Here is a 14,075-nt window from a genome sequence, read left to right on the forward strand (position 1 = left end):
TAAAGTGTAAAAAATAATATTAAAATTATTAGGATAGAAAAATATTAATACATTTATGTTGTTTGAAATATGAGTTTTATAAATTTATTATTATTTAAGATATCAAAAGCTGTTGGACATAATTTATTTACATTTTAGTTAAATAGTTGATTGATTTTTATTTGCGATAAAATTATCCCTAAATGTTAATTTCTTCTAAAATATTAGAGGCAAAATTATCTAAAAATATCTGACATAAATAAAAAACATAAAAAAATTGAATAAATAAAAAACGTTAAAAGATAAAATTAAATAAATTAAAAATTAAAAATTAAAAATATTTTAAAAAATTTAAAAATAAAAAATATACTTTACCCTTAAATCAATAGTCTAATTTGTTACTCTTGACATGTGATACGTATTCAAAAGAAAATATTTAATTTCAATCATTTATCATGTTTTAAAGAACATTTGGTATTTTTATCAAGGTTGCGAGAACCGGACCGGTCAATAAACCAGTGAGGTGACTGGTTCACTGGTTCAATGATTCGACCGGGGTTCAACCGGGGTTCGACCGGTTTAATTAAATATTAAAAAAAATTATTAAAAAATTATATATAATTTTAAACATATATATTCATCCTATAATTTTTACCACTCTTGATGAATAAAAATCAAGGTTGCGAGAACCGGACCGGTCAATAAACCGGTGAAGTGACTAGTTCACTGCTTCAATGGTTCGATCGGGGTTCAACCGGGGTTCGACCGGTTTAATTAAATATTAAATAAAATTATTAAAAATTTAATATATAATTTTAAATATTTAAATTTCAATAAAATTTAACCTCATAAAATTTAAAATTTAAAATTTAAAATTTTAATTTATAACCTAATAATAAAAAATAACAAACAAATCAGTAATCCTAATAAATCAGTAATCCTAATAACCACTGACCATTGAATTTGGAACAAACATAATCATAATTACAAAAATATAAACAAGCAGAATTACAAAAATATATGAAATCAAATTACAGTAACAAATTAACTCTCAAATTCTAATAAAATAATCAGCATAAATACCCAAGATAAAACCTCAAAATCCAAATTCAGACAAGCCAGAGAATTCAAAAGCATCAGAAAATTCAGCCACTCAATCACAAAAAATTGAAATTCAGATCCACTCACAATCCACATACACTCAATCCAAATTTAGCAAATCACACCACCAATAACCCTAACTCAGAAAAAAAACAGAAAAAAATTGCAACCCAATCATCAGAAAACAGCAACTCAATAATCACAGTAACTCAATCAATAAAATGAACAAACAAACTGAAGCAAACATAGATTTCAGCAGTGCATACTCATAATCCTAAACATTTTTGGTTCCAGAATCATACAAAAACAGAAATTCAGAATCATAAAACTCAGAGATAGGCGAGACAGAGACAGACGAAGTTGTAACAAAACCCAACTGCCGGCGAAGGAGGAACGGCGAGACAGAGATGGGGGAGGAATGGCGAGACAGAGACCAAGATGAGGGAGGAACGCAACTCAACTGTCGAGGAGGGTAGAACGGCGAGTCAGAGACGAGGATAGGATTCAAACTGTCAGATCCTCGATCTGCAAGTCCACGACCACGACCACGACGTAGAGAAGAGTAGAAGACGGCCACAAGCTTCGACATGCAAGTCCAGAGGCGACGGCGTGAAGAGGAACGACGGACAACAACTTCAATCTGACACTCTGTCTGTCACTGCGCGCGGTGACAGCATCTTTTAGCTGACGAGAAGAGTTCGACGGCGGTAGAGGCGGTGGCTACTGCTTGTGGTGGCTGAGAGAGAGAGAGAGGGAGGTTGTGGGTTACGCCGTTAGGGTTTGCGTGAGGGAGGGGATCTGAGGAGACAGCTTTTATACGCTGAATTTCTTTTTTTTTTTTTAATTAAAATTTTAAAACCCGTTAAAAAACCGTCCGATTTCACCGGTTCGCTGGTTTACCGCCGGTTCGACCGGTTTTTCCGCCGGTTTTTTGCCAGGCGGTTTTTTATATCAACCGGACCGGCTCGATAATCGGTTTTCGGTTAACCCAGTCGAACCGGCCGGTCCGGTTCGATTTTCAGAACAATGATTTTTATTATAAAACATTCAAATATTTAACCTTCTTTCTTCTATGAATTCAAACATAATATCATATCATTGTAATCAACAACTCATAAGAAGCGTTGAAATAGATTAATATTCTGATAAAATGAACATTTTTGTGATAGATATCAATGATATAATTCGGATGCTTTTCTTTGTCAAAATCCGACCATCAAGCACTCTGTTGTTAACCAAATCCAAGACATTCAAATTTCTTCTTCTCACCTTCCTAGTATCTATGATCATAAAATGGTATAAAAGTTGAAATACCACAATAAAGAAAAAGGAAAAAGCTTAACTAAGTTTCATACATCTGTCAATATTAATGAAGATACAATGACAACATAGGCCAGGAAAAAGAAAATGGCAATCTGTATTAAAAACTTGGGATTTTCCCTCATGTTTGGAGATGTCACCGATCTGAAAAAAAAAAGTTTGTATGAGAAAATCACTTAAGAGAAAGATGAAAGGATTTCACCCTCTCAGTCAAGCAAAATGTTTACCTAGCAATTCGCTGAGAAAGTCTATGAAATGTATGAGAAAATCACTTAGAGAAAGATGAAAGGATTTCACACTATCTATCAAGCAAAATGTTTACCTAGCAATTCGCTGAGAAAGTCTATGAAACGGTAAACTTTGTATGAACACAATGCCTGGTCCTGTGAGAAGAGCTGTCACAGCATTATCACCCTGCAATTTTGAGGACAAATGATGTAACAAATTATAGATAAAAATATAAGATATGGCATGCAGAAGGGGTGTTATGGTGGCTTACATAATTAAATTAATTGCAGCAAGAAGAAAAGGTGGTTGCATGTTTGTGGAACAAATTCCATGCATGCACAGAAAACACCCATAACCACTCATCCTTTTGATTTTTCTTAACTTCATTTTTTATTATTTTTTATATCACTTTCATGCATTGTAAATATTTCCCAAAGCATAATCAACTGTCAATTACCTGGGATCTCCATGGGTTAGTAAATAGTAATGTAAGATGTAACTCCCAATATCTCTCTTAAATCAAACCATACGATACTTTGAATAATAATCCAAACAACAATACAGTTACAAACTTCTAGAAGCTCACTACGCACAGAGATAAGACAGGTCTAACGTGTAAAATATCAAACAATATTTATCTATAATTTTTTGCTATAGCAACCATGCAAGGTTAATCCAATGATAACTGTATATTGTGGGAATATTAAGAAAATAATAATAAAATAAAAATCAGTAGTAGAAGTTACTTACTCCAAACATTGTCCTTCTTGGAGGACCATTATATTTTATTTGGACATTGACTGTACTTGTCACAGCAACAATGCATGAAACATCAACTGCTAGAACTTCACCGCTCTCAAGATTTTTCTGTAGAACTAGCAATAAACAAAACCGAAGGATAACCAAGATAAGCAACAAAGTAATATTATAGTAGTTATTCAAAATATCAAAAATACTATTAACATAGACCTTACTCAAGAATGACATTTAAAAGTTGGAAGATAAATTGGAAAGGGAAGAAACAGTTGCAATTGATTTTATTTCTTCCATAAGTAGCATTTTAAGCATGGTAACAGACTAACAGGGAAGAGAATTGTACCAGATCCACCAGCAAGTATGAATGCAAGCCCTTGACCTGATATCTTCTGCCTCAAAAATCCCTATAACAATACAATTGTTGTCTTAGATAAATAACATGGCAATTTGTATGACAAGAGGACTTGTCTGATTTCCTTTACTATCGGAAACCTCTAATTTTGAATTGCTATATAAAAACAGGCATGACAGCATAGATTAATTATACTGATACATAGTATAGTATGTGTAACCCAAATCAATCCTCCAGCACAACCTCTTCCATCTAAACAAACCCATTTTGAAGTCCAAAGCCCCATCTAAAGTAAAATATTTTGTATGCACAGCTGTGGTTAACGGGATTAATACCAATTACATGTTGCAGATTCAAAGGCTATCTACCCTGATGTATGTTATGTGTGGGCATAATAAAAAATAAAATTCAAATCTGTATTTACGTTTTGATGGCTGTGTTTTTATGGAACAATTACTTTTACCATCTTTGGTAAATGTTGGGCGTGCCCTGCAACCGGAGATCAGCTTCTATTGACTAGGTTTGTTAGGTTTGGCAGGCAGGAAAGAGGCAAATCTTTGTGGCACTATCCATTATGAAAGATACACCCACCATTTGAACTATTTGGTTGGAGCGTAATGCACTCACTTCCAAAGACAGATTTTCTAACAAGTACGTTGTATGGATAGGATTAAATGTCTAGCATCCATTGGGTGTAAAGCTAATGATCTTTATAAGGGACTTTCCTTTTGAAACATGCTGAGAGATTGGAAAGCATGCTTTATAGATAATCCTTTTTTTGCTTTGCTTTTGTACAGGGGGATTATCCTTCTACTCTTAATGAAATTCTTCTTTAATCTTCCCCCCCACCCTGACAATAAATAAATAAATAAATAAATAAAAAGGATAATATCTAGTAAGGTTCTGAAAATCGGATCGGTCATTGAACTGCTCTAGTTACTGGTTCACTGATTCACTGGTCCAACCGATTCAACCGTGGTCTAACCAAAAACACCGTTTTATAATCAAATTTGGAGACCTTTCTGTTCCTGTTTATGAAAGCAACCATACGCACATTTATAGGAAGCAGAATTAGAACATGATATGATGGTGATGAATAAGCAATTTTTGCTACAAAATACTGCTACAAAATTTTTGCTTTTGTTATACCTCAAATTCTCAAATGAATTCTATTTTTGTGATATATCATTATCAAATTTCAGCTCCCTCAAAATCTCAAATGAACCGACTCATTCAACTAATATATACTAAATGAGTGAAATATCAATAATCAGTGATCAGTTCAATTTTGTTCAAAAGACAGTGACATTTCTTTAGATAAAACAAAAGTGTTACTACCAAGAAGTACATTATATAATCATCCATCAAGTTCATATTCACAAATAGAAGTATCAACCCTAAACCCAAACAGAAGTATCACACGCTGAGATGAACATTCAAAGTAGCAGTAACAGGCAAGCATCAAATTACACAAGTGCCAGAGCACATGATAACTCCAAAACCTGTGGCATCAATAAATCAAAATTAATTTTTGGCTGCCTCTAATACAACATCCAAACATGAATGATTATCTTCCAAATATAATCCTACTTTCAGCTCAATCTGACACATCCTGTTCTGTTCCATAGCATCACAAAATACTAACACCAAGTAAAATACATCACAATCAAACAAAATAGAGAGCCTAACAAGTTACCTTCAAATAAACATTGATTCATAGAAGAAAACAGAATCACAAAAGCAAGGCAAATTATATTGGGTATACATAAAAAATTGTCTCTGGTACAAGAAAATTAAGGCTCCAGAATGTTAAGTAGTTCATTCTTTCATAAAGTAACAAGGTTTAATCATACACAAGCAAATTAGTCAAATTAAGGCTCTATTTGGGCATAACATATCAAAGAGATTGAAAGGAAGAAGAAGAAGACGAAGACGAAGAACGTGACAACAAACACCGAGCTGACCTCGAGGAAGAAGCTGCGATCGGTGGAGCGAACAGGGGTCCGAGACTTGGAGCACGCCGATAGGACGAAGAGGAAGCTCCTGAGTGCGACGGACGGCGACAGTGTCCCACTTCTTGCGGCAGTGGTGGTGGAGGCTAGATGGCTAGGGCTTTTTTTGGATGAGGGCAGTGCAAGGTTCTGAATTGTGAAGGAAAAAGAAGGAGAAAGGGGCTGGGTCACTGGAACAAGGAAGGAATCAGATTGCTTTTTTTTTTTAAGGAAGCATCAAACGACGACATTTCATATAAACCAGCCGGATCCCGGTTCAACAGTTTTCATGCGGTTTTTGAAATGGCGGTTTCTCCTAATGAACCGAACCGCAAATGCTCCCGGTTTCCGGTTGGACCGGCCGGTCCACTCCGGTTTCAGAACCATGATATTTAGAGAAAGAAAATAAATTGCTTGCTAGGTAAGTGACACCAAGTATCTCGTATTTGTTAACAAGAAAATAAAAAATAGGAAACATCCCAGTTACCTCAGCACCAGCAACAATATTACGTCCCCTCTGATCAATTGTGTTGACGACTTTCACATCATTGACAGAGCAAAGAAATGCATCTGGCTACAGAAATTGAAAAATTGGTTATGTCATATTTTGGTCCTGGTATGGGAAAGAAAAATCAACAGAAGTAAGCCCAACGAAATCAAACTTTAGTTTTTAAAATCACTCTAAGAAATTCAAACATACAGATGAAACAACAACAGCCAACAAATTAATACCTGACACAAAATCTCCCCATTAAATCTTGCTAAATCAATCTGTATTTGCATGAGTAAGAAACATATATAGAGAGGTCTTTCAGTCAAAATGAATCCAAGCATATGTTTCAGGTGATGAATTTGGAGACTTCAAGCAAAGGAGTAACAAATGTTATCTGAAACAAATTAGAGATGCATATAAACCACAAACCGGAAGAATTCTTGCAAAATAAGGTGCAGCAATTCCAACGAATCCATCACTTTGTCCAGAATTTCGAAGAAAGATGCTACTTATGTTTTTGCCAAATAGCCACTGCCATATGCCTACTTCATTTTCTGGAAGATAGGAATTTTCCATTTCAATGGATCCTGACATAAAGCACATGGAACCTACAATAGCAGTATAATAAAACTCCACTTAAATTTTCAGAGGGGAAATCCACAGACTAACTATAAATTATATATGGACATAGGCACAATCCATGTTAACATTTAAAGAAACTTAAAGCAAAATCAGAAATCAGGTTCAGTTTTACTTATACTTCATAATGCCCCCCCCCTCATAAAAAAAAACACAGGCACGCAAACCAACAAATCACAAAGGAAAGAATTTCAGTATTTAATTATGCATTCATATGAAGAAAATAACTAAGACAAAATGTTAAGACCAAAAAATACATTAAAAATTGAAAATTAAGAAAATTTGTCATCTCATCCAATTGATGTTCAAGAGTCATGCCCAGTATAAGCCATGTTAAACAAATAAACATCAATATATATTACACTACAACAGAATTAAGCCTACATAGCAAATATGCAATATTAATTATAGTACATGGATATCATTTAAAATATCATATATGCATTGACAGGGAAAAAATTTTCATCCTAAGTCTACAGAGAAAAAGCAATCAAGAAAAATAAAATAAAATAAATCTAGAGTCACAAATAGAAGTCCCTAAACGACTTACCAGGCTTTGCAATAATTTTTTCTTGGGGTTTCAACATTATCTGTATTGCAACAACAAAGTCAAAGTTAATTTTATGAATAACATTAAAAGAAATATGGGGGAGAAAATCTGACTTTAATTTTTACACCAAGGAGGGTGGTTCATATACCTGGACCACCTGAGCTTCACCCCCTAAAATCTGAAAAGGTGTGATTGCATCTTGCGGACTCTAAACCACAATGAAGAAAAATTTATCATCAGACTGAAGGATATTTCATAGGACAATACAAGCAATATGATGTTGAACATGTCTTCTCCTTTCTTTTTTAGGAGAAAGAAGAAGAGTACTATCCCATAATAAGTTGAACATCACGATACACTACAAAACAACCTGCAAAACTAAAATTTTGTTGGAGTCTGATCATGAGCAGTCATATGAGTAAAAGATAAAAAATATTCAGATATGTTTCCTTTTTCCAAACATCATGTTAGGATTAATAGTCAGTTCAGGCCTTCCTATTTACTGCACATGTGGTACTATTCCAATTTCACAAAATACAAACCTGGATGTGGAATAATTAATGCAGCAAACATATTAACTTAAGCTTTCCCAGATAAAATACAATTATATTTTTTATTGTAAATGGCAAGAATATGCAAATACCTGATAAACATAGGGCTGAAAAGGTGTTGAGAAAAATGGTGCCGCCATTGCTGAGACACAGGAATTACTTTGATGTTACTAGAGAAATAAAGGGCCTATTTGAATTAAAATCCAGTAAGATATCAATAGGGTTTTAACCAAAGAATGTTAACTCTATTATGCAATAATTTTTCACCTTAGGGAATTCAATTGAATATGGTATACATAATTTTCAAATAGCATTTTCAATTAATGGAAAGCACTTTGAACATTATCACTACAACAATAACCTTCACTAGCATATTCAACATTCAACATTAGTTTCACAAGTGAAAATATGGTGCAACAATGGATACAACAATTTAAATTAATCAAGTGATAGTTCAATTTTACTATTACAGTTTCACGGCTGTCACATTGTCTTAAATTTCTAACTGTAAACTAGATAGGTAATCCTATGCTAGACAGTGTCTTTCTCTATTGACAAAATTTCAGAAAATCAAGTTTCAGAGTCAAACACAACTCACAAACAACATATTGTCAAGCATATCCAACTAACAGTTATCAACTATCTACTTGTCCTTATCATTGCCGATTCATCAAAAGATAGTGTACACCAAAGACTCAATTCATTCTTTACCTCACAAGACTAATACAAAAACAAAAGCCACTCTAATTGTTTTGCATATACCTCTAAGGAGAAATCTCTGCACATTATTTCTCAAGCTATCCGCAACAGATTAAACTACCACCAAGAGGAGTGAGCAATATAAAGTAAATTACAGCTTCAATTTCACAACATTAAGATGGAGACTAGGGAAATTAGATTGAATGACAAAAGACGGCAGATACTAATAAATCATTGAAAATCCTAAAACTCAACAATGACAAATGCACAACCGTTCAGCTTTACAACAACTTGCAATTTGGGAACTTTCTGAGAATACAATCTCTATAATCAATCATAAAAGCCCTAGACCACACACAATAAACACACTTTTCTAAACCTGATCAGCTCATCTCATTTTTTTCTTCTCGTATCACTCATGATCAGAAGCCTAGTCTAACCCTAATTTGGTAACCTAAGCCTGATAATGTTGAAATTAGATTCAGATTGTTAACAAATTACGAGATCCAGATAGACTAGAAAAAAAAAGTGATTGATGAATAAGAATTTGGGGAGGAGACAAATCCATACTAGAAGCAATGGAGGAAGGAGAGAGACAAAGAGACCTTTTTAGTGTTTTTGAATGAGTAAGTCTAGAGCTCTGTTCGAACTTGCATTTCAAAATTTTGGCAACTGATAACAAATACTAATATCTTAAATTCCTAACAAACTCCACAAATCACAATTTATACGATGAAAACTATACACATACACCTGATTCAGCTTCTCAAATTGATCGATTGAGCAATCAGGCACCAATTCTGCTTCCGTGAAATCGGAGGCGAAATTAGAGAGATATCGGTTGTGAGAATTACATAAAGAAGAAAAAAATTGGACTCAGGAGATTGATGAATGATGAGAAAATTAGAATGAGGTCTCAGAAGAAAAGTGTTAGAAGCAAATAAGTGAATAACATAAAGATTCAGGCGTTCGGACCATAGTTATCAGTAACCCAGGTCCCATTTGAATAAAAATATAAAATAGTCAATCAACAAGTATTAAACCTATATTAGTAGGAAATAAATGTCTTCAATAACACTTTTAACAACAATCAAATCTCAATTTCTAAAAATAACTATTAGAAAAATTTCAATTAGCATTAAACCTATATTGATACAATCATGTAATAGTAACAATAAGACTAACAATCAAGTATTAAATTTACATTAAAATGGCAATAATCAAATATTAAATCTACATTGAAAGAGCAACAATCAAGTATTAAACCAACAACAATAAAGTGATTCCAATTAACATCAAATTCCTATTCTAAACATATGTTTAAAGTTTAAAACGGAAACAATTTATATACAAATTTCAATTGGCATCAAATTCCAATTGCTTTCAAATTTACTTTCAAGTGTCATTCTATATAAATTCCAATAAACATCAATTTATTATTTATTTATATCTATTCTAAATCTACGTTAAAACAGCAACAACCAAGTTTTAAAAATCAATATACAATAACTACTAAACCAAAGTCAGAGGAGGCACAAGGTGGAGAGGGCCAGAAGCAGAGACAGAGGAGGCACGAGGCGGGGGCAGAGAAGAAGAGCAACAATATAGCACAGCAACAAAATAAACCCTAAATACCAATAATCAGAGAAAGAAAATATCAATCAACCACTAAACCTCCATATATTACGTTGTAAAACAAAAATTTGAATAATCTGCCACGAAATCAACAAAAAGCATACCTGATGATGTGAAGGCGGAACGCAGGCAGAGAAGAGGGAGACCAATCACGGCGAAGCAGAGACTGGCGAGGGGGAGGCAGCAGCGTCGGTGAGCCACGCAATTCCGAAGCGGTCCAAGTTTCTAAACTATGTCGATACACCGATTTTTACTAAAACCGGCCAGGTCAAACTTATTTTTGCTGGTTCTTTTTCTTGTCGGTCCTCTACTCCATCCAGACTGATCCTATGACCAGTTAATCGGTTTTGCGATCCGACTGTTTATGTCGGTCCGATTCTAACGACTATGGTTCAAACTTTGACCGTATTTTTCGATGGGACAAATACTATTTGAGTCTATGACGGTCCATTACCTTTCCACCGTGAAGATTTTCATCCACAGCTGCTGCGATTAAAATAAATTTTCGCTTATAAATTGAAAAATGATAATAGTTTATTATTCAACACCATGTTCCCTCTTTCGAATTCTATAGCAGCTGACACTTTCATTGTTGATATGCCATCATCTTTGCCCCCCTTTTTACTAAGATTTCGAATAGCTGTCCCGAATTCAAGTTGATTATGTTTCGCCTCTTCTTCGGAGAAAGAAAAAATGGAATGAGAATAAAAAAAAAAATATAATAAATAAAAGAAATATTATTCTAATATAAACATTAATAAAAATCTAAATATAGAATGAAATTATCAAATAATTTAGATAATGAATATAAAGAATATGAAAAATCTAATAATAATGATATACTATAGAAATAATAATGATATACTATAGAAAAGTATTGGGTCCATCTACTGTAAAGATGCCTTCTTGTACATATTTACAGATTTTGATTTAAAAGCGTATCGCTAAAAGTGTTGTTTAAAGAGAAAGTGTTACCCTTAATCGTTAACTTGGCTCTGATACCAATTTTTTTTTTTCATTTCTACTATATGATAATTTTTTCCATTTCTACTATATGATACCCATTTTTTACTAGTTCTTGATGTATATTGTGATTTCATTTTCAATCTTGTTTTAGTTTATAATATTCTTTTTTGCATGGATTATTGTATATAAAATCTTTTATCTGTTTGTCTTTTTCTTTAATATAATTTCTCAAATCCTCAAAAACTTCTTTTATTTCTACACTTTCTGTTGTTTCTAAATACCTTCTTAATTTTTCAACTTCATTCTCCATTTTTTCTTTCAACAGCTTTAATTCTTTTAAGTCATAATATGGTTTTCCAGGCATTTATAAATTTTTTAAATTTAATTCCAACTTGTTTATATTTATTCTTATTTCTATCCTTTTTATTATAAGGTCATCAATTTCGATCTGAAGGTTATTTAATTCCCTTTTATACTCTTTTATTTTACTTTTTAATTTTTACTGTAAATAATTTAAACGATTTTCTCTTTCAAAGAGCTCTTGTTTCTTGTCTTGATAAGTTACGTATATTTCTTCTTTATTTATTGTCATAATTTAGTGTTTAGGGTTTCATTTAATTTTTCGACCTTTTTTGTTAATTCTTTTATTTCAGAATTTTCTTCTTTAATCTTTAACTTAGATAAACTTAAAGGGCTACTAATTTTAGATTCTCTTATTTGAAAATTCGATGAAAATAATTTTCCTGATGGTTCTTTTAATAATAGAACTAGGTTTTCAATAGCTTTATATTTTGGTATTTCTGTTTTTACAATTTTCTGAAATAATTCATCGACATAAATTCTTTCTCTGTTTTATACTATGATGGCTATTTGTTAAAGCATAATTTATTGCATATGTAATTGAAAATGGTTCATCATCTTGTTCCATTAGATTCTTTCTGTGAAATTTATAAGCCAAATTATCTTTATAGGGGCTTCAAGTTGAATTTTTCCATAGTATATTATATTTTTTCTATTAAAAACTTCTTTTAAAAGGTTCTGTTTATTAAAATTTTCATTTGATTTGAGATTTAATTCTGTTTTTAGAACAGCCTGTTTTTCATTATCTAATAAAGCAGTTAATTTGTAATAATCAGATTCTTCTGTTAATTCTAAACTTTCTAAATAATTCATAATTGAAAGACTAGGATGAAGATGTACCTTTCTGGAGAAAAACTTCCTTTATTTAGTACATTTTACATAAGGTGTTTTTATCTCCAGAGGGGAGATTGTAAATACTAACTCCAGAGGGGAGTTTTAGAACTATTTTTCCTAAAGGAATTCTTCCTCAGACCATAGAATCGCCTCGGCAGCTTCCTCCTTGCTCTCCTAGCATGTGAGTACTTTTTGCATCCTACTTTCTATTTTCTGATACTTCTACAATTGCCTAAGCAGCCTATTTATAATAGTTGGGTTTGATGGACAATTTCCATCCTTACCCTTCTTATGACGTCATTGCTTACGTCATTGTTTCTTTTACTGGACACAAGCAGAGTGTTTCTGCTTTTATAATTAATCCTTGTGTGAGATTCCTTCGTTATTTTTTGAGTTCTTTCAAAAACCCTTGCTAAGGTGCTGGCTAGCCTTCCTTCATGACTGTAAATTGTTAAGTCTTGAATCTGATCAATTGGTTGAAAATTTTCTGAGAAGACGGACATGAATATTACTTGGTGTGCTGGAACCAAACATTCTTCTTCTTCATTAAAAATAGGTTGACTATTTGTAAATTTTAGGGATATATCCCTTGGATTTACATTGTCAATCATATTTTTAAATCTCTTTACTGCATCAACGAATCCTGCAGGAAACTCACTAATAATTTTTAGATCATTAAAAATTAAAATTGTATCAATTAATCCATATTGGAAAAACTGATAGGTGTCAGATGGGGAAGCATCTGGAAATATAACGAGCTTTGTTAGCTGTTCTTTGGCAATAGGATAATATCCCAAAATTGCCCTTTTTTCTTCTGTCCAATTTAGGACTATGTTAAGGGTTTCTCTGAGATTAGATCTACAGACCCTTTTCTTTTCCTTGATTTCAGCCCTTGTAGGAATGTTTCTTATTATCCCTGTTCTCTGGGTTTGAATTGGAGCTTTATCTGCTCTTTTTAGAGTTTGCTCTGGATGGAGAGTTTCATATTCCCTGAAGGATTTCTTTGCCTCTTCCAGTGTTAGAAACCCTCCTTTATGAATTATCCTTGATTGATGTGTGAATGGTGCTGCTTTTTTCCAGGCATCATATACTCCTTTCATGGGGCCATTATAAATTACATAATATTTTTTATCTTGGGTGGATTTTTTAATGATTTCAGCAATTGTTTTATTTTCTGAAATTTTTTCTTCACCTGATTTGTCCACCACGCTTAGCTGGCTGAACTCTGATGGTTTTGTTTGTTGTGTTGATTTCATTGCTTCGATGACCTTCTTGAGAGATTGGATCTGTGTCCTTATTTGCTGACAATGCTTGCATTTTTTGAGTTCTTGCTCATATTTTTGAATTTCTTGATCTAACGCGTTGTAGACGAACTCCATTCTCTTGTTAATGTATCTGCAATAACATTTTTGTCACCCTTAATATATTCAATTTTTATTGGATATTGTAACAAAAATAATTGCCATCTTACCAATCGTCCATGACGTCCATGAACTTTTAAATTATATCGTATGAAACCTGTTAGGTAACTTGAATCTGTCCTTAATGTAAATTCTCTGGATAGTAAATCAATTTTCCATTTCTTAAGAGATTTAATTGCTGCTAGAGTTTCCTTTTCATG

At 32.8% G+C, this 14,075-nt stretch overlaps 1 protein-coding gene across 8 annotated transcripts; it reads right to left on the bottom strand.

Moving 5' to 3' along the window:
- Positions 2,211–10,503, bottom strand: LOC107628471. 8 transcript variants are annotated; one of them, XM_021119928.1, is made up of 13 exons: positions 10,399–10,503; positions 10,196–10,286; positions 8,053–8,102; positions 7,558–7,617; positions 7,410–7,449; positions 6,650–6,828; positions 6,460–6,498; positions 6,215–6,301; positions 5,701–5,877; positions 3,728–3,788; positions 3,379–3,503; positions 2,723–2,814; positions 2,211–2,544 (listed from the first exon to the last, which is right to left on the bottom strand). In XM_021119928.1, exons 3-13 carry the CDS (start codon positions 8,098–8,100, stop codon positions 2,430–2,432), a joined length of 1,023 nt encoding a protein of 340 aa, XP_020975587.1. In that variant the 5' UTR covers positions 8,101–8,102; positions 10,196–10,286; positions 10,399–10,503; the 3' UTR covers positions 2,211–2,429. The 8 variants fall into 8 exon arrangements, with proteins under 8 accessions (XP_020975587.1, XP_020975589.1, XP_020975576.1 ...); XM_021119930.1 differs by having other exon boundaries at positions 10,178–10,286; XM_021119917.1 differs by lacking the exons at positions 10,196–10,286; positions 10,399–10,503 and adding exons at positions 9,413–9,461; positions 9,541–9,697 and having other exon boundaries at positions 8,053–8,147.

This window comes from Arachis ipaensis, chromosome B01 (genome assembly GCF_000816755.2).
Source record: "Arachis ipaensis cultivar K30076 chromosome B01, Araip1.1, whole genome shotgun sequence".
In the NCBI taxonomy this organism is placed as follows: Eukaryota; Viridiplantae; Streptophyta; class Magnoliopsida; order Fabales; family Fabaceae; genus Arachis; species Arachis ipaensis.

What these genes read in the sequence shown, in the direction of transcription:
- LOC107628471 (XM_016331135.2), bottom strand. Translation starts at nt 8,100, where the DNA reads ATGGCGGCACCATTTTTCTCAACACCTTTTCAGCCCTATGTTTATCAG. An exon ending in GTGAAGCTCAGGTGGTCCAG is followed by an intron (nt 7,450 to 7,557) that starts GTATATGAACCA and finishes GTTGCAATACAG; the next exon opens with ATAATGTTGAAACCCCAAGA. An exon ending in ATATTGTTGCTGGTGCTGAG is followed by an intron (nt 5,878 to 6,214) that starts GTAACTGGGATG and finishes TTCACAATTCAG; the next exon opens with AACCTTGCACTGCCCTCATC.